At 45.6% G+C, this 19,986-nt stretch overlaps 1 protein-coding gene across 5 annotated transcripts in view; it reads left to right on the top strand.

Annotated features, from left to right (window-relative positions):
* The window catches only part of AREL1 (apoptosis resistant E3 ubiquitin protein ligase 1), a 29,254-nt gene that overhangs the window by 1,556 nt on the left and 7,712 nt on the right, over positions 1 to 19,986 (top strand). The window contains exons 2-17 of one of the 5 annotated variants that reach the window (XM_032801982.2): positions 5,630 to 5,893; positions 6,990 to 7,049; positions 7,690 to 7,916; positions 8,610 to 8,847; positions 9,901 to 10,070; positions 10,157 to 10,337; positions 11,185 to 11,432; positions 13,836 to 13,913; positions 14,439 to 14,580; positions 15,030 to 15,151; positions 17,059 to 17,134; positions 17,955 to 18,064; positions 18,725 to 18,904; positions 19,049 to 19,174; positions 19,401 to 19,530; positions 19,611 to 19,669. In XM_032801982.2, coding sequence (XP_032657873.1) covers positions 7,034 to 7,049; positions 7,690 to 7,916; positions 8,610 to 8,847; positions 9,901 to 10,070; positions 10,157 to 10,337; positions 11,185 to 11,432; positions 13,836 to 13,913; positions 14,439 to 14,580; positions 15,030 to 15,151; positions 17,059 to 17,134; positions 17,955 to 18,064; positions 18,725 to 18,904; positions 19,049 to 19,174; positions 19,401 to 19,530; positions 19,611 to 19,669 — 2,103 coding nt within the window. In that variant the 5' untranslated portion in view covers positions 5,630 to 5,893; positions 6,990 to 7,033. The remainder of the gene's footprint in view (positions 1 to 5,629; positions 5,894 to 6,989; positions 7,050 to 7,689; positions 7,917 to 8,609; positions 8,848 to 9,900; positions 10,071 to 10,156; positions 10,338 to 11,184; positions 11,433 to 13,835; positions 13,914 to 14,438; positions 14,581 to 15,029; positions 15,152 to 17,058; positions 17,135 to 17,954; positions 18,065 to 18,724; positions 18,905 to 19,048; positions 19,175 to 19,400; positions 19,531 to 19,610; positions 19,670 to 19,986) is intronic. The other 4 variants (XM_075065535.1, XM_075065537.1, XM_032801989.2 and 1 more) reach the window with 4 other exon arrangements.

Below are 19,986 nucleotides of genomic sequence, written 5' to 3'. Positions count from 1 at the left end.
AGTGCGTTGTGGTGGGCAAAAATTCTGTGGCCTTGGTTGAGGTGTTACCCAGAACTTGTCCTTCTTGTGTGTTGATTAGCAAAAGGTATTTCTAGTTCTGACCTGCAGCTGTCTGTTTCTGTGGATGCATAATATTTATTTGCAAAACTTGTAAGGTTTCGGTTGTGGTTTTGTCCTCTTCAATGAAAGCTGCAGATACAGATGGGCCTGGTATTTCATTTCTCTAGAGTAAAATGGTTTGGATTATGTTATCAAATACTTTTAACAAGACTCTGAGAGAGAGAGAGAGAGAGTGTGTGTGTGTGTGTGTGTGTAGGGGTATTCTGTAGCTTGCAATCTCTATCAAAATTTGCTAGTGATTTTGAAAGGGAAGCACACTCCCATTTCCGTTCTCCCTTTATCTTTCCTCCCACTTCATTGCAAAATGGACAGTAGCTGTATATATCCCTTCTCATATGGACGTGTTTTGCTTGGCTGTCTCTTGTAGGTGAAGCTCCAGGGTCTGAAGAACTCGTTTAGTGTTGGTTCTGCAGGACGCTGACTCTGGCTGGTCTAGTCCCTCATATAAGAGAAAGCTATTATCAACCATACTTCATGATAGTGGCCATTGCCTGAGGTTGTAACAAATGCATGGAACTTCACTGGGGCTGCCTGCAAAGAGTGAGGGCTAGTGGGTTGGCACATTCGCTTTTCTGGCCATAGGTCTTTTCCAAAACCTCTTACTGCTATGAGCCAGTTTGTGACCTATGTCCCTGATACCTTGTTAAAGGAACAGGGAGTTAAGCCTTGCTGTGGTTTCTCTTCTTCATGCACATCCTGGGATTGCTGTGAGCTTAGAGGCGGAGCTAATGGTGCCTTTCAGATGCAACCTAGTTCTACCTGAATTGATCATGAAGCATGATGAAGACAAGCATCAGCACAGGCTGAATTACAGCTGAGCCACTTCCTCCCAAAGTACTTTCTTCAGCAGAACTGTAAGGAAGAGAATCGAAGACTGGAAGGATATTGGGCTTGGTAAGGAAACGGGAAGAGGTAGTTGAGAGAGATCAACATATGAGCAATTTTAACAAAACTAATTGTTGGATGAAGAGATGCATTCTCTAGTGCTTTGCTTGAGCTGCTTAGATGGTCTGAGTGACCCTGCTTTGGGAAGAGCTGGAGGGGTGAGCAGCAGTGATGAGTGGCTGTTCCCTATGAGCAGTGGCTGAGGCTTGTTTTTACTTGGAAAGTGAATTTTGTGTTATGCAGTGAATGAAGAGAGCTGACCTGCTATATCTGTGGAGGAGGTGAGGAGCACATGTGTATTGACATTGATTTAAGATCTACTTGGGAATAGAAAAAAGGAGGAATCTTAGATTTTTGGTATTGAACTGGGATCTCTTGTGTGTGTGTGTTTTTTTTTCTTTCTTTCTTTCTTTTTTGCAAGCCAGCATTTCACCTGGACTTTGTTTTAAGTTTCCGATGGCATGGTCCAATCCTGGAGAGAGAGTGGCAGATCTGTTTGTGTTGATCTTGGCCATCAGTGTGGCTTTCTGTCCTTGCTGCTTGATATGGGAACCTGCCCATTGCCCTTGAGCTGACTCTTTTGACTTTCAGCATAGTTTAAAATTAAGTGCATATGTGCAGTTGCACTGATACCCTTGCACACATTTGATTTAAGTGAGAAAAACTGGATAGTCTCACTCTAAGGAGAATCATTTTCTTGTGCATGATCTGAGAAGTACTGATCATTGTCAGTGAGTATTTTTCTACATGGCTAGATATGCCACATAAGGTGTTTGGTTTACAAAGTTGCCAAGGTGTTCTCTCAGCTTGTTTTTTATAATATCTGGCAATACTCTCCTGCAGAAATTATTCGTAATCCATTTTTCCTGAAAGCTGTTGGAATTTGGGGGAGAGGAGGAAACCAATATAAATATCTATCAGCGTAGCAACAAAATATCAAAAGGAGGAAAAGCTGATGTATTCTAGGGCCTCACTAAGTCTGTTTTGTATAGGGTGACCAGATGCCCCTATTTTATAGAGACAGTCTTGATATTTGGGGCTTTTTCTTATATAGGCACCTATTACGCCCCCACCCCTGTCCTGATTTTTCACACTTTCTGTATGGTCACTCTAGTTTTATATAACATATGCCCTCTAATGGCTCAGGAACTTCAGTTACATTAATGTACCAGTGCTGGCTAATATTTCCCTTATAGCTGCAATTACACTTGTGCACACTCGGCTTTCAGAGCTTTGCTGCACACTCTGCTGTCTCCACCGGAGTTCTCTCTTTGGTGCCATGCACTCCATCCTGGCTCTGCGGGTAGTTTGGGAGGCAAATCTGGATTAAGTCTTCCAAATTCAAATTCTTCCTGCAGGAGGCCATCGCTTGCTGTGTCCTTGAATCAAGCACATAAGGCCTGTAGGACAGCTGGGTATTTTCTCTGCCCAGTAGTGAGGCTGACTCTATACTGGTATCTTTCATAAAAAGGTTAGTTCCCCACCTTGTTAGCTGGTAGCTTTTGGCATTGCTTGATGCTCATCTAAAATAACTTTTTCCACTTGTGAATAAATTACATATCCGGGTACTAGCTAACCATGGCAAGAAGCTTACCCCACAGTACCCTGGCTGAGTAAGTATCTTTGGGGTCGGTTCTAATGTACATGCCACATTCACAGCCAGCTTCCCTCTAGCATCTCCTTTTGTCTCTGCTGGCCATCTGACCTGGCGCCTTGCCTACCATTTCATGCAGCGGTAATGAAATAAGAACTTGCTGGGCTGATTAAGGGAGACAGCTTGTTAGACACAGGGAATTAATTCTGAAATTCTGTAAGCAAGACCAAACGGCCCATTTTCGTATTGGCATCAAGCTCCTTGATCATTCTGGAGGTTTCAGGTACCAGACTTAGAACAGAGAGTAACTTTCAGCATGACTTGGGGAAGGGGAGGAGTTATGGGCTGAAACTGGGGTAGCTTGTGCATATGGGCCCAGAATGCCAGTGTTGTACTGGTTTCAGAGTGGTAGCCGTGTTAGTCTGTATCAGCAAAAACAACAAGGAGTCCTTGTGGCACCTTAGAGACTAACTAATTATTTGGGCATAAGCTTTTGTGGGTTAGAACCCACTTCATAAGATTCATGAAGTGGAAAATACAGGAGCAGGTATAAATACATGAAAGGATGGGAGTTGCCTTACCAAGTGTGAGGTCAGTCTAACAAGACAATTCACTTAACAGCAGGATACCAAGGGAGGAAAGATAACTTTTGAAGTGGGGCGAAGGAGCTGATTCTGTAGATGTCAAAGGAAATATTTCACCAAGATTCAAAAACAATTCAGAATTGCACAGTGATAAGAGTCCCTGTGGAAATTACGAGGAGTACTTGTGGCACCTTAGAGACTAACAAATTTATTTGGGCATAAGCTTTTGTGGGCTAAAGCCCACTTCATCAGATGCATAGAGTGGAAAATACAGTAGGAAGATAGATATATACAGACAACTTGAAAAAATGGGTGTTGCCATACCAACCCTAATGAGACTAATCAATTAAGGTGGGCTATTATCAGCAGGAGAAAAAAACGTTTGTAGTGATAATCAGGATGGCCCATTTCAAACAGTTGACAAAAAGGTGTGAGTAACAGTAGGGGGGAAATTAGCATGGGGAAATAGTTTTTACTTTGTGTAATGACCTATCTACTCCCAGTCCTTATTCAAGCCTAATTTAATGGTGTCCAGTTTGCAAATTAATTCCAGTTCTGCAGTTTCTCATTGGAGTCTGTTTTTGAAGGTTTTTTTTGTTGAAGAATTGCAACTTTTAGGTCTGTAATTGAGTGACCAGGGTTGGAGTGCATTCCTTATTTGGAGAGTGAGCCAGATACAAAGGGAGCACTTATGGAATGCTAGGAAGAAATGTGAAGAGAGGTGGAGGCAGGAGTGTGTTACTGTGTTTAAAAACATTTCGGCTACCAGTGTTAGAAATAGTTCTAGAAACTAGGCCCCGCACTGTGTTCCTTCCTAGACTATAATTGCGGTTTCAAAACCATTTATGCTGGTGGGTGGGCAAAACCTTGTAACAAACTAGCACAGTTGGAGCAGAGTTTGAAGCCAGGCGTCAAGGCCAAATGAATGAGCATCAAGGAGTACAGGTTTGGGGTGATGTAAAGAACTCTGTACAGATTTGCTCATCTGTTTCCATATGTAGGTGGAGAGCTTTGTGTCCTGAAGGCAGCAGGCTCTGTACTGTGGAGCTGTGGGTAAGAGCTCGTGGGGAGGCAGGAGGCACCTTGAAATAGATGGTTTGGAAGGGATGAGTTAAAGGTGGCAGGCACCCTGAAGTGGAGGGTGGGTAAGTGGGGAGTGAGGAGGAACAGGTATCTTAGCATGGAAGGTAAGGAGAAGACCGCTATCAGACAGCTAGCTGATGTGATCTGTTTTGGGAGAACTGCTGTAGTGTGCTGTCATCCCTAATTTATTCCGGTCTCCTTCTTGCACTCTGCATTCTGAAAGAACAGGTCTGAGCTAGGAAGGTGCATGGCCCCCTGGGACATTTCCCATTCTCTGTGTCAGAAGTCCCCAAACTGTGGGGCACGTCACCCAGAGGGTGTCGAGGGGGCAGGGAGGGAGCACCACTCAGCCCCGCTCCGCTCACAGCTCTGCTCGCCCCCCACCCCCAGCTGCAGCCCTGGCTCCCAGCCCCACACCTGGTATTGCCCCCAGCTTCAGCCCCTCCCCCCAACCCCCCAAGCTGCGGCCCTGTCCCTGGCCGAGGCCCTGGGCCCCAGACCCACCCCCAGCCTCAGCCCCCTTATTACCTCTGTCTGCATCCCCTCCCCCCACCAGGAGCCACAACCCCACTCCCAGCCCCAGCTCTTGGGGGGAGGTGTAGATGGGGTAAGGAGGGGAGCGAAGCTGAAAAGTTTGGGGACCACTGCACTATGGGTTACACAGATACTATCTGTTATGGGGTTTGTCTCCAGACTGAGATATTTGCTGCTTTGCAACTCAAGAGTTTTTGCAGGGTGGACAGTGCTTAAAATGAATTGTCTTGTGAGGCCACCCACTGTTCAGATCTGGGATACCTGTAATGTGGCAGCAGCAGAGACATTTTCCCCATCTGTTTTGGGGCTCAGATTATTTGTAAGACATATTGCCATTGTCTATAAATGTCCCTGCAGCTGAATAACCTTCACCTGGGATCGGTGCAGTCATATTTTGCTGGACATCATGCTTTTATTAGCTTTATCCCCACCCTGCTTTCTCTGAGGGGCTCAAGTGGTGCTCAGTCCATACAATTTACTCTTGGGTGGGAGCCAGGTACCTGGCTGCCCTGCTGAACCCCTCAGCCTGTTGAAATCTATCTGGGCTGGCAAAGTTTTGTTCCATCTTTGACCTGCAGGGTTTCAGGGGCATTGGAGTTGACTGAATGGGCCTGCATATCTAGGCTGCAAAGTGATATGAGACCAGGTTACATTCAGAGTACTGGGACATGGAGAAGCCTAGCACTTCACTCATGTGGTGGTGGTGGTTTACAGCAGCTATGCTTGTGGCAATGACATGGAGTCAAGTTTTTTTTTAATCCCCTTCTAGGGTTCCCTTTTCATCTATGGATAGGTGTAATGGATTTTTCTTCTTCTTATCCCTTCTCAGGCAGGAAGGCTAGCAAGCAACTGGTGGCTGCAGAGTGCAAGCGTGCAGCTATCCTCTTCCCAGAGTTGAGGGATAAGGTGCTGTAATCGAGTCCCTTTCCACCAGCTGTGAATCTAAGATGTGAGTTCCAGGATCCTCTTTCCACAATGCTCCGCTGCTTGGTCCCTTCCTGCTGACCTTGCCCCACCTCTGGTGCCAAGAGGAAGGATGTGGAGGAATGAGTGCCCACTTGTTGGCTTTTAGAACATGGGCACCTTTGTAAAGGTATGTGACTGCCATTGGCTAGAGTGTTGGGAGAATTCACAGGGCTGGAAGGTGGTAGCCAACAGATAGGGAAATGTCAGCTGCATTTGCTTTCTGCATGTTGGTGACTTTTGCTGGTGCTGTTGTGAAACTGGTAAGTAACTTCCCTTCATGCATAGACTAGCTGTGTGCACGTTGTAATTCCTCGCCTAATGGCTGGTAAGCTATATTGTATGCACTAGTGTGTGTGAAACTGTTATTTTCACCCCCGGCTGTTGGGCTAAGTACTAGCTTCTGGAGCACAGTGGTTCCTGCTCTGCTGCATGATGTCACAGCCTCAGGGTCCCCGAGCCACCAGCAAACTCCGTGCAATAATTGAAAGTGCATGGTGTTTCCACTTTGCTGAAGTGAGAAGGAAGATATAGGTGCATGTCCCTATCCCATTGTCCCCCTGTGTTCAGCCTCGGAAGGGACAAATGTATTTCAGCCCTATGCTAGAGGGCTTGTTTGGGGGAGTGGCAGAGGGAAAGAGGTTTATGCTCCATGACCCATTTATGCTGTAGTTTTTCTGCTGAGGCTGCCAACCTGAGGGCTAGTTGCTACCAGCTATGGTGGTGGTTTTGTGATGTGCCCACATGACCTGTGGGAATGGAACTCAGATCCATGAAAACTCACTTCGCAGAGCCATCAAACAGATAGGAACTACTGTCAGTCATTAGTGTTGGAATTGGTGACCTCAAGGTGAGTGGCCCTATTGCCCAGTCCCCGAAGCCCACTTGCCACTCGCAACACAGTCTCTGAAGCTTGTACTGCATTGTCTTTATTGCAGATATCACAGGTTCAGAACAGGAATCTGTGGTATAATTGTTCTTTACAGTAAACTGGGCTGATTGGGTGTTCCATAGCCTTTTTGATATCATGTATTAGTGATCTCTTTAAGAAGACTGATTTTTCTCAGCTCCCACTGAAGCATATCGTGTCTGGGGGGAGGAAGAGATGGGGAGTCCTGCTGGCCCCTCAGAGTTATGGGACACTGAATATTTGTTGATAGGAGCTGTGAGCTGTGTGGATTTGAGAAGGAATCACTGAACTACACATGGTGTGCTTTGTGTTCTAGATGCAGCTGTGATCCTCAGCTGTGTGTCTCACCGAAGGGACCCGATGTTTTACATTATTGGTAAGTGGAGAGGCAGCCCTAATGTCTGTGTATCTCTCTGCAGGAACCTGAGGGTTTCCCTAAGTCTTCTACTGTCTTGAATGCTTTCACATTGGTTTAGGGTCTATCTAATAAACAAGAAGTTTTCTTGCCACATTGCCCTCCTCTTCAACCCCAAGCAGACTCATCCCATTGACCTCACTCCTGGCTCATCCCTCCCCTTTACCTTTATGGACTAGTATGGGTTTGTTTCCTCCATGATGCGTGCTTGTCCAGTTTTAAATATTACAGGTGGTAGTTGTCCCATTGTTTCCTTTGGTGGAAAGTCAGTAGTTTTATGTAGGCATTTATAGAAAACCACTTGCAAATGTATCTAGATTCTCCTGTGCCATACTTCAGACTCGGCAGCTACAACCGTCTTCAGTCAATTCATAGTCATACATAGAATCTAAAACCTAGGGAACTTTATGGTAATCTAGTGTGACCTTCTGAATAACACAAGCCACAGAAGTTCCCACAGTAATTTCTGCATCCAGCCCATAATATGTGGTTGAGTTAGAGCATATTCTGTAGAAAGACATCCAGTCTCAGTGCAGGTGGGATCTCAGTGCCTTGCTGGGCCATGTTGCTATAACCATCCTATATTCTTTCCCTGCTGCAGGTGGGATCACAGTATCTGTTATAGCCTTCTTCTTCACCATTAAGTTCCTCTTTGAGCTTGCCGCACGTGTAGTCAGCTTCCTCCAGCATGAGGACCGGGAGCGTCGAGGGGAGCGAACTATTTATGACTACGTGCGAGGCAACTATTTGGACCCCCGCTCCTGCAAAGTCTCCTGGGATTGGAAGGACCCCTATGAGGTGGGCCACAGCATGGCCTTCCGAGTGCATGTAAGGGAATGTTTCTGTCTCCACACAGATTGGGGGTTAGGAGCAGAGTTTTATCTCTAGGAGAAGGGAAAATTTCTTCACTGTTTGGAGGGTGTGGGACAGGGTGAGGACCTCTCTTGTTTGTCTGTTAGGTCATTTTCATGGTTGAACTGAATATAGTGCGTGTGTCTAACAAACTCCTTTCATGCAGTTGCATGTCATCGACACAGACTAGATCAACTGCTGGGGTGAGTGTCTCCTATGCACCTTCCTTTATGGTGAATTGGTGGGGAGCACTACATAGTTCTCTCTGGGGACACGTGGACAAGACCTAGTGGTCTTTCTGTAAGGATGCGGCTTTCCCGGCTCTACTTGTGGGCTTGAATTCTGTTGATCTTGCTCTAGATGCACGCTAACAATTCAGGGATCAATTGCCCAGAAACTTGTTCTTCTCAAGTCTCCTTTTTGAACCCCAGCACAATAAGGGACCAGGGAGAGGGGGTCCAGAACTCAGAGGTACTCACTGTCCCCTCTCTCTCTAGGAGAACGGTGCCCATACCATGGGGCTGTGGGGCCTTGTTCTGCATTTGCTGTCCCCTCATTCCCTTGCTGAGGCATGGCTCCATCCTGCCCCTCTGTTGCAAGGTGGCTGGTTTCTCTCTGTCCCTGCACCCCATATCTCTGCTGACCTGGGCTTCTCCATTCCCCATGCAGTTATTCTATAAGAATGGGCAGCCCTTCCCTGCTCATCGGCCTGTGGGGCTGCGAGTTCAAATCTGCCATGTGGAGCTAGCAATGGATATTCCTGTGACCCAGGAAGTCCTTCAAGAGCCCAATTCCAATGTGGTGAAAGTGGCCTTCACTGTGCGCAGGGCTGGGCGATATGAGATTACCATAAAGCTCGGCGGCTTGAATGTGGCATACAGCCCCTACTACAAAGTGTTTCAGCCAGGTAAGGTCTAGGTGAATCGGTAGTGAGCCTGAGTGGATATAGAGGTGTCAGAGACACCAAGGTATACATGTTGGTTGCTGAATAGATATGTGGGGAGGGTTTACCCCTTCTGCAGTCTGTTCTTCACACATGCCACCCCAAATAGTAGAGACTCTTGGTTTAAGTAAGCTTATGAGCAGCAAGCATAGGAAAACAGAAGCTGGAGTAGGCTGCTAGTGCCTCTCAGCCTACATAGCCATTGGCACCATACCATCTCTTGTGGGTAACTTCATCCTGGGCTAGCTAAGTGGCCAGAGAATGCCTTTATGCACAAAGATTGAGAATTATAATTTATATGTTAGGTTATGTCACTGCAAGTGCTATTTTGATTTGACTCTGATCCTCTTGGATCCTCTTAACTTTGCTTCATTGATTTCCTGCAGCAATGAATTCTGCAGATTAATTATACATTACTTGGAAAAGCTTCCTTTTTTCCTTATAATTAATTTTTTTCTGTTTGATTCCAATCAGCATATTTTATACCCTCTGTGCATGTACAATAAAAATACATCCGTTAAATAATTTTACAAATAGACACAATACCAGTTAAGTTGCTCCCTTATTGCCTCCAAAAAAAAGAGGATGCCCAAAACTTACTCGATACCCTTCTGGCTAAAGCTTGCATTACTAACTGAGTCTTACAGATCAACTGATTTGTACTTTATTGGACCGGCTGTGGGAATGAGTTCCAGAGTTGAGGGCTAAAGTGCTAGCATGATTGGAGTGGAGGACACTCTTCTAAATAAAAACAAGAAGAAATCTGGTGGCACCTTAAAGACTAACAGATTTGAGAGTTAACCTTGTTCAGGGTATTGGGCCTCTATCCACTGGCAAGCTCTTTCCTCCCCATTCCATGCATTTCAGTGCTTAGTGGCTTGGTTCTCTAGCTGCAGAGGCGGGGAATATATTAAGAATTCATCCATTCTTTACAGGGCATTGTGCTCCTGTCTTGTTAGCTCTCTGCTGCTGTACCCAGGGCTGTCTCTAATTCTAAATTCTCTCTCTTTGTTTCAGGGATGGTGGTTCCCTCCAAGACCAAAATCGTCTGCCACTTTTCTACTCTGGTGCTGACCTGCAGGCAGCAGCACACCTTGCAGATTGTCCCCAGAGATGAGTATGATAATCCCACCAGCAATTCTGTGTCCCTGGTAGATGAGCACAACTACAGCCTTTCCATCCATGAGGTGAGTTGACTCCATCCCCCTCTCCAAGTCTTGTACTGAGCTAGAGAATGTTGTCCTCTCCACTGATGTTCTCTCTCTTTGTCTAGCTGGGTCCCCAAGAGGAAGAGAGCTCTGGCGTTTTGTTTGAGAAGTCAGTGGTGTCCAATCGGCAGACTTGCCAAGTGTTCCTGCGACTCACCCTGCACCGTAGAGGCTGTTTCCATGCTTGCATCTCCTACCAAACCCAGCCTATTAGCAATGGCAATTTTGACATTATTGTCCTAAGTGGTGAGTTCAAAGATGCTAGGTCATCCCAGACCAATTGCACCTCCTACTGGATGCGATATGTTCTAGTCAAGTAGAGCTGTTTTGTTTTTTTTTAAATGTGGCTTCCCTCCGTGCTCGCCACACTCAGTTGCCCTGGTAATGTCCGTTCATGTAAAATATTATTTAAATGAGGTGAATTTGGTTCTGGCAAAGAAAGCTAGATGGAGAAAACACTGGAGACAGACGTTCCCTATCCCCACAACAGGTATAAACCAGGAGCTGCCTCCTTCCTTGCCTCAAAGGGGAATTTTTTAGAGATTGAGCAGTTGACCGTGGCCTACTCATTCCTTTGCATCTCACAGGTTAACAGTAGGGGGCCAATTTTGGGCATGCTTTGAGATCTACAGATGAAGAGTACAATATAAAAGATAAGTGGTATTCCTGATTGTTCTGTGACGTGGTTCTCTGTCCCACAAGGAGTGAAGCTACCAATTTATTTCACACAAGCTACTGAATGGCTGTCATATGCTTATGGCTTTTGGTCACTACAGGCAGGAGTCAGATTAGAACTGGTGCCATAGAAGTGAAAGGTTCTGTATTCCTTCTCTCTCTCTCTCTCCCCCCTCCTCGAAGTCAGCTTGTCTCCCCGACCTATGAACAGGCCCGACATACTGATGCCCTGGAGGTGAAAGGCTTCATATTCCATTCTTGAGCCTCTTTCATTATTGACTCAATTTACCAAGTTCCCACTTAGCGGGTTAGACTTTTTGCTTAGTGCCTTTCTGTGGACTCTGAGCTTAATGTGAGATGCTGAACTTCGTTTCTTGGCTGTATCAAGCTTTACATGTGTTCCATCTGTGTCCTTTAGAAAATGAAATGAACATTGTAGAGCGCAATGTGTCCACATCAGGGGTCAGTATCTACTTTGAGGCCTATCTTTACAACTCTACTAGCTATGCCAACACGCAGTGGCACCTCCCGCCCACGCATCTGGGCTCCTCCCAGCGCCGTCCTTCTACTGCAACTGAGGATGAGGATGAAGACTCTCCATCTGACAGCCAGACTCCTGAGAAAGTGAAGAAACCTAAAAAAGTATATTGCTACGTGTCACCCAAGGTAAAGCCCACATGGCTGCTGCTCTTTAGTTTTGATTCAAATGTTCTGGCATTTCAGACATTGCCTTGCCAGTCACTTTGGGCTCTGCTTCTAGACATGTCAGACTTGGCTGGTAAAGTTTGTCTAAACTAAGTGTTTGTTTAAACTTGTTATTTCAGATTCCTTTCCTCTGTTTTTTTTTTTTTTCTCCCCTAAAGGATCCCAAGATGTTAAATTTAAAGCCAGGGAACAAATGTAGTGGGAGCCTGATAGAGTGAAGATGTCTGCCACAGAACAGATGGGGATTTGTTAGGTGTGCTTGCCAAGGCAGGCAGTCTTTTCACTGAAGATGGGAAACAGGAGTATAAGCTACATATTAATGACATTCATAGCTGATACCAAATTGGGAGGAGCTGCAAACACTAGTCTAGTGAGGGCAGAACAATACAAAGGGACCTAGAAAATTTAGGAACATGGTGGGTTGGAGGGGGAATATAATAAGGTTCAGCTTTGGAAAATGCAGCTGCAACATCTGGGGAAAATGATCCCCAACCTAGCTAATCCATGGGAGTGAGAAACCTTAAAAACAGGAACAGCTGAGGGTGACTAAGAGAGGGAATAGGCAGAAAATTTACACTTTGCAATTCAGTTAAAAAGACTGCTGCAGTTTTAGCATTGCATATGTAGAAGCATCATATCGCAGAGCAGAGGCATGTAACAGTCTCTCTCTTGTCTGTTCCAAAACCCATTGAAGTCAATGGGAGTCTTTTCATTGACTTCAGTGGGCTTTGAATTAGCTCCTGTATGGGTCTGGTGAGACTGGCCATCAAGTGTCCTCAGTGTGGAATACTTATAGATCATGATCAGGAGGAGGAAAATCAGATTAAAAACAGTAAAACTGATCAGGGGGCTAGGAAGATTGATTTAGGAAAAAAGGTTAGAAAAGCGCAATCTGTTTAATAACGAAAGTGAAGGGGTTAACATATACAAACCTAGAACAGAGAATGGTTATTTAGTGTGATACCTTGGGGTATAACTAGGAGAAATGGGAGGAAATTAAGAAAGGGACAATGTAGATTTTGCCATTATAACAAGATCAATATTTACAGCAACCATTGACCCTCCACTCTCCACCAAAACCCCTTTCCTAAGGAGAGTACCTAGGGAAACCAGAAGAGCAGAAAATTCCATTAGAGACCTCACTTTGCCAATCCATTAATTTGAGAGGGGTTCAAGTAATACAGTAATAGGTACCCATGTAAAACCGTAACCTAGGAAACATCTTCCTGACAGCGAGAGAGAGATGAGTCTGTGAAACAGTCACCAAACGGTAGAGGGGAAGCCACATTGCTTGGTATATTTAAACCTAGATTGAATGCAGTATTAGAAAATGTAGAACTGGGAATGATGTCCGAGGGGGAATGATGCAGTAGTCTTCTCACTCTGATTCAGGAAGATAATTTTGGACTTTCATCAAGATTCACTGTTAAATTTCCTAATATTGGCGATCATTCTGAATGCCTTCTGTAGTAGCTACTGCTTGGGTTGGAAGAGAGACCCCCTGGGCACCTGTCTAATCTGTGCATTTCTTATGTACCCATAACTGTAGTGTTTGGGCACCCTATATATAAATGTAGAGCATCATTCCTGTCCAACAGACCCATGCTGTCCAGCCCAGCAGTTCTTTACATAGGGCTGTTCTCATTTGCTCAACTCCAGGAAAATTGCTGCTGACCATTCCCCAGCCATCTTTGCTGAAGGAGGCCTTGTAGTGTACCCTAAAGGTGCTAAAATTGGGGCTTAGCCTGTTCTCCAGTGAGAGGGAGTTCCACAGCTGAGGGCCTTCTGCCAGAAATGCTCTGCATGGTGAAGAGACCAAACTGGCCTGGTCAGCCCCAGATTCAACAATTGCAAGTTTTTTTTTTATTTGTTTGAACTTGATGTTCATGAAATTCAAGGAGTAACTGCAATAATTTGGTCAGTCCAGGATAACTTTCCTCAGGACTTCCCAGCTCTGTCAATGCATTGTAGTCCTGTCCTGTAGCATCCCTTGCAATTTGAATCCTGGCTTCCACCCTAAATTCCCATACATCAACTATCTTTTTAAAAGCTAAGGAGTGTGCCATTGGTCTGTTAACGCATGCCCTGGTTTACTGCTATGTTTATGTCACATTAGTGTGTCCTAGGCGCTTCAGACAAGTGTAACAATTAAATCCTTTTGCCAGGTTGCTTACAGTCATTCTTCTCTCCCATGTCACTGCGTAGCGGAGGTTTGAAGGGCATGTGTATTGTCACAGGAGAGGTTTTGGAAGGAGGCTTTCACTGTGGGTTTGTTCATCCTGTGTCTTGAGTCTAGAGTACTTTAGAAAGGAGCTTTAGTAGAAATGTGGCTGCTAATGATTTCTCTCCCCTATGGCTCCCCAGCAATTCTCAGTGAAGGAATTCTACTTGAAGATCATTCCTTGGCGCCTCTTCACCTTCAGAGTGTGTCCTGGCACCAAGGTGGGTTTGTCTCCATCCAGTTATTGTTGCCATTCCCACCCTATCACCCCTTGTTGCTGAATAACGATTTGCCTGTTAGATCTGCTGTTGGAGTAGTGGGGTTATTTCCACTGAACAGCAGCTAGATACATGAAATCCAGGAACTCTCAAAACATCCTTCCTACCAGAGTACTGGAAATGTGTGCGAGCAGGGCCAGCCATGTCTCTTCTCCGCACCCTAACATCAGGATCCTAGATATCACTCTCAATCCTCTACCACACTTCTCCTAATTGCTTTACTGGAGGAGGAAGAAGGCATCTAGTTTTGGTCCCCCTGAAGCCCATACGGTTTGAAATTGGCTTTATAAAGGCAACATTCCAGCTGGAATCCAAACGCTAGAGGCGGTGTGCCTGTTAATTGGTTCTGTGTGGGTGTGCAGATGGGAAGGTGTGTGTGCAGAAAGTGCTCTTAGTATATGTACTACACATGCTGTGCTCTCTACTGCACAGTGGTTTGACCCCTGTCCTGCGTCTCGTTGCTGCTAGTTTTTTTACCATGGGCCTGATCCTGTGCACAAGCTGCTGACACTGGTGGTAGATGATGGGATCCAGCCCCCTGTGGAGCTCAGCTGCAAGGAGAGGAACATCTTGGCAGCCACTTTCATTCGTTCTCTGCATAAAAACATAGGTAAAAGAGGCTGGTGGGATAGATAATATGATTGAGGGATTCAGGTTGCTGCATCCCCAGGTTGCAGCATCACGGGGTGGCAGGCAGGAAGTTAGCACTTGAGGTCATTTATTCCACTCTACTGGAGTTATATAACCCTTCTAGGAATTATAGAGTAGTCCTCTGTCTCCCCCTTCTGCTTCTAATAACACTTCCAGTGAATGGATTTCATTGTCCCTGGCTTCTCATGCTCAGCAGGCTTTTCTGTCATTTCTCTGAAGGCATTTCTATGAGTGGCTGAATGTCTGAAAGACTAAACCACAAACTGTCCCCTGGGAGTTCTTCTGTCCCTGCCTTCCATGGCAGATCACTCTGACCATAGAGCAGTCCTATGCAAATAGGGATGGGGACCCCATCTTGACACATGAGGTGTTGGCAGCTCAGATGCAATCATAAGATCACTGTTTCAGGAGGCTCAGAGACCTTTCAGGACAAAGTGAACTTCTTCCAACGGGAGTTGCGTCAAGTGCATATGAAGAGACCTCACTCCAAGGTTACACTGAAGGTCAGCCGCCACGGCCTGCTGGAATCTGTGAGTGAGCTCGTTGACAGTTGGCACCTGGGGGGACAATAGGCTGTTCTCACTTGTGCCCAGGACCCATCCCTGCGCCAGTTACTCTCTAGTGAAAACCAAGTTGACACCTACTGGGGGAACAATGATGATATTTGAGCTTCTACATAATTCGATATATGTTGAAAGCCTTACACCTCTGACATCAGTCACTGATAGTTGCTAGGACTTAGGGACAGTTGATCTCTCCTGGTATGGCAGTAGCAATGTCTGGGCTAAAGGGACAGTTGATTTGTGTGTGGTAGAAAGAGCCCTGAGTACTGTCAAGGCAAGCTGTATTGTGACAAGCACTGCCTTTGTCCAGTGTGCTTTGTTTGGGTTTGGCAACTGTTCCTGCTTGTGGGAAGCTGCGTACTTCCCTCTTATACTGTAAGAGCCAGTGATGCTCTGAGCTGGGAGGAGGCCCTGGCCCGGCACTGTTATTTTCCTGCACAGTTCTTTAGAAAAACATAAGAAAATCCTGATAGTTGTCCTATATCAGTTGTTTACTATTCCTTGAAAAATGGGAACCCACCCTAGATATTCTGAGAATTACTGTCATGTCAGTTAGGGTAGACCAAGCCGAAGAATGTGGAACTTTGAAAATAACAGCCGCAGAGCACTGACTTACTCTGTTTGCAAAGTGTTCTGCAGAGCATTAGCAGTGAGACTTGACTGACTGACCTGTTATAATCCTTAAATGATCTTCTAAATTAGATGCAATAGAACTATCAGTTGCCATGACTTGTTATGCCATGTGTGTTTTGGGACAGAATTGGGACAGAAATGGAAAAGACCAGATGTCGGGGAGGGAGGACTGGTTGAGAGTCTCTTTGATATGGTTGAAAGTGACAGAGTCCTATGGCACCTTATAGACTAACAGACGTATTGGAACATAAGCTTTTGTGGGTAATAGCCACTTCGTCAGATGAATTTATATGGTTGGTAAATTTAGATTTGGGAATATTTTCTGCAGATAGGACAGGCTGTATATTATATGCACTGAGGCTTTGGGTATGGGTTCATTATCCAAACCATTTTTAAATTCTAAAAGCATTTTCAGAGACTCCCTCTGTATACTGTTATCTTGGAAATTGCTGCAGAGCCATTAGCTGTAGCATTGCAGGCAGATAAGATCAAAGAAATGAAATGTGGGAGTGAGAAATGTAAACATCTGATGTATGAGGACGGCACACATGGCAAATGCAACCAGAGAGATAAGCACTAATCAGGGGCTAGCATGATGCTCCAATTTATTTAATGATCAACTAAGTCTGTGCTGACTCTGTTGCATTCAGGGCTCTCTAGGGTACAGGTTTTGCTTTAATTGGGATCAGGAATGTGGGCCTACATATTTCCAGTCACTAGAAAGATTTTGTTAAAGTAAATAATACTGTAACAGGTAAATGTAAACCAGCAACTTTTCCTTGGACTTCTTTCTTCTACATGCTCTCTGAGGGGCTATTTTTCTAAACTGGACAGATGGGCCAGAGAGAACTGAGACATCTTTACAAAAGTTGCTCCTAACTACAGACGCAATAACTCTATAGAGTTGCTGCCTCCACTCTATAGAGGGGGCAGTTTTGGGGGAAGTGCTGTGAATGGGCAGTACTTAGGCTGTTGCTGTTGAACAAACTTTGTCTTGATCTTGAGCCCGGGAGCTGTCACATGTGGGGAGCTCTTCTCTTAAATTTTGTAATGGAGAGCACACCTATGGTTTAAGCTGAAAGGAAAGTGACCTGCCCAAGATTAGTTCCTGGCTCCTCATCCTATATTCAGATTACTAGACTTGGCCCCTCCCATTCTGCTTTATTTAAGTCCTCCATGCCTGGATGCTGAGTCCTGGGCAGTGGCCGCCGCTGCTAATGCTTTTCCTTTCACTCTCTCAGTCTCTGAAAGCAACACGGAATTTTTCCATTTCCGACTGGAGCAAAAACTTTGAAGTGATTTTCCAGGATGAGGAAGGTAAGTGAACTTGCTCCAGCAGAAACTTTTATGGCCTTGAGGAGGAGCATACCGGGAGTCACTTATTGGTGTGGAATTCTGACTGTCTTGCAACATATCCATCTGTGTCTAGATCTTTTCATAGCCTCTGTGGTCTAGATCCTTCTGTGGCCTCCATCCCTGTAGTTTTGAACAAACATTAATGAATTTAGCCTCCCAACCCCCTGTGAGGTAGGGAAGTATTATTCTCCACGTTTTACAGATGGAGATATGAGGCACAGAGATTAAGTGACTTACCTGAGGCCACACATTTGAGTGTGTGGCACAGTTGGTAACAGAACACATTATTGTTGAGTCCCTGTTCAGTGCCTTTATTACAAGATCATCTCTTGGAGTTTGCAGCTGCGCTTCCCATTGTGTCACTTGTAAATAGTGACTGGTTTGATACTGGCCACCTGTGTGGAGAAAGGGATGTGAATGTGGAGGATCAAGAGGTTTCACTAGTCACTTGTGTATTTAAATGTGTGAAAATTAATCTCCTGCAATTCTTGCTCACTTCATGAGTGGGAAACCACAGGTCTGAGTGAATGGAAAATCATTCAGCAACAGGAGTCTGACATGAGCAGTTATAGGAAGATTAAGTGAGCGGCCATCTCTGTACTTATTTTCCTGTGATCTCATTCCCAGAGGCAAGGCTCTGCCCATCACAGTGACTTAGAGATAATGATGCTCTAGCCAGAGAGATGATTTTGTTTTCCTGGCAGCTCTGGTCGGGAAGAAGAAATGGAAGAGAGCTGGATGTGGCCCAGAGCTGACTGGTTTTGGACTTTTTATCTTGTAGCTCTGGACTGGGGAGGCCCCCGCAGAGAGTGGTTTGAGCTGATCTGTAAGGCTTTATTTGACACCACCAATCAACTGTTTACCCGCTTCAGTGACAACAACCAGGCACTGGTGAGTCCCTACCTTCCTATTTTGGTGGACAGAACTTGACATGTAGGCATAGTGTCAGCTAAACAGCAAACACATCAAAACAGCCTCCTTGCCTGCCTGCTTTCCCCTGCTGCTGGCGTGCCTGCCCCTAAATCCTCCTAAATTCTTTAAAAATTCTTGCTTGGATGTCCCACCATATTGCAGAGTTAAGAGCATTGGGTCATAAGCCAGCAGGGTACACCACTAACGGGGAACTGTAGGCTTCCAGGAACTGGGGTTGGCATTACCTAAGAAGGCCTTATTGGGCACAGGATGCAGTCTGACTGCTTTTTAGAATCCCTTCCTCGTGTCATGGATGTGGCATACATGTGGCTCATGTTGTGACCCTGCTGTCTGTATTCTGGCTTTTAATCTCTGCTGCTGTGCTCTCAGAGTGTCACTCCTGAGACCCACAACTGCTTTACCTTAAGCACTGGGCCAAATGAAGTAGGTCAGTCTAGAAATATGATCATAATGGTCCCTTCTGGCCTTTAAAGCTATGAATCTATGTTCAGATTTAGGGTGCAGTTTAAAGCATCTTCCTGGATGCAATGTGCAATGTGAATGCCAGGTGGGGTCATTGCTGTCACTTGTGTTAACTGTGGCTGGTACTGTAGTAATTCTGATCCCTCTCCTCTGCAGGTGCATCCCAACCCTGGCCGGCCCCCACATCTACGGCTGAAGGTGTATGAGTTTGCAGGCCGCCTGGTAGGGAAATGTCTCTATGAGTCATCTCTGGGAGGAGCTTACAAGCAGCTGGTGCGAGCTCGTTTCACCAGATCCTTTCTGGCTCAGATCATAGGACTGCGAATGCATTACAAGGTAAGGCCAAACTGCCCTCTGTGCTGAGCCCAGGCTGAAGTGAAACTGAATGTGATCTTGCTCCCAGCAGACTCAGAATTCCTGCTCAACCATGTATGTTAAATCCCTCCCACCCCCTGTACCTCACCTATCTTTCTTCCTCAGTATTTTGAAACAGATGACCCAGAATTCTATAAATCCAAGGTTTGTTTCATATTGAACAATGATGTGAGTGAGATGGAGCTCGTCTTCGCTGAGGAGAAATACAACAAATTGGGGCAGCTGGAGAAGGTGAGAGGTGATGGGTGAGGGTGGGACAGTCTCCACTCCTTTCATCTGTAGTAGGAGAGGTTGGGAATTGTGTGGCATGTCCCTGCAGAAATGGCCGCAGAAGAAGAGTATCAGTGAAGTAGGAGTAGGGAGAGTTTCTTTAGATGGGGGGTTCATGCTACAGGGATGATACTGCTCATTGTCACACATACTTACACTGACGTGCTTGTGTGGCTTCTTGTTTCAGGTGGTTGAGCTGGTAACTGGAGGGGCTCAGGTCCTAGTAACCAATGAAAATAAAATCTTCTACCTGAATCTGCTTGCCCAATACAGGCTGGCCAATCAGGTTAGAGAAGAGGTGGATCACTTCCTGAAAGGTGAGGTACTGTGTGCTCCCTGCTTGGCTCTAGCTCTCTGTTCTGGGGGCACTGGCACTTACTCTCTCCTTGTCTTTCAGGTCTCAATGAGCTGGTTCCTGAAAACCTCCTAGCTATTTTTGATGAGAATGAGCTTGAGGTAGGTGCTGCTGATCCTGAGCCTGCCTGCTCACTCACCCTCCTTTTCAGATGAAAGTAGAGCTGGCTGGGGATGGAAAGACTCAACACTTGACTCAAATCCTAGTGAGGCAAATAGAAAGGAGCACAGACACTGCCAGCTTAAGTGCAAGAGTGTAATAAGAAAAGCCAAAGAGGAGTTTGAAGAACGGCTAGCCAAAAACTCCAAAGGTAATAACAAAATGTGTTTTAAGTACATCAGAAGCAGGAAGCCTGCGAAACAACCAGTGGGGCCCCTTGACGATCGAGATACAAAAGGAGAGCTTAAAGACAATAAAG

The sequence above is a fragment of the Chelonoidis abingdonii genome, chromosome 4 (genome assembly GCF_003597395.2).
Source record: "Chelonoidis abingdonii isolate Lonesome George chromosome 4, CheloAbing_2.0, whole genome shotgun sequence".
Classification (NCBI taxonomy): Eukaryota; Metazoa; Chordata; order Testudines; family Testudinidae; genus Chelonoidis; species Chelonoidis abingdonii.
This window is presented reverse-complemented; position numbering and strand designations above follow the sequence as displayed.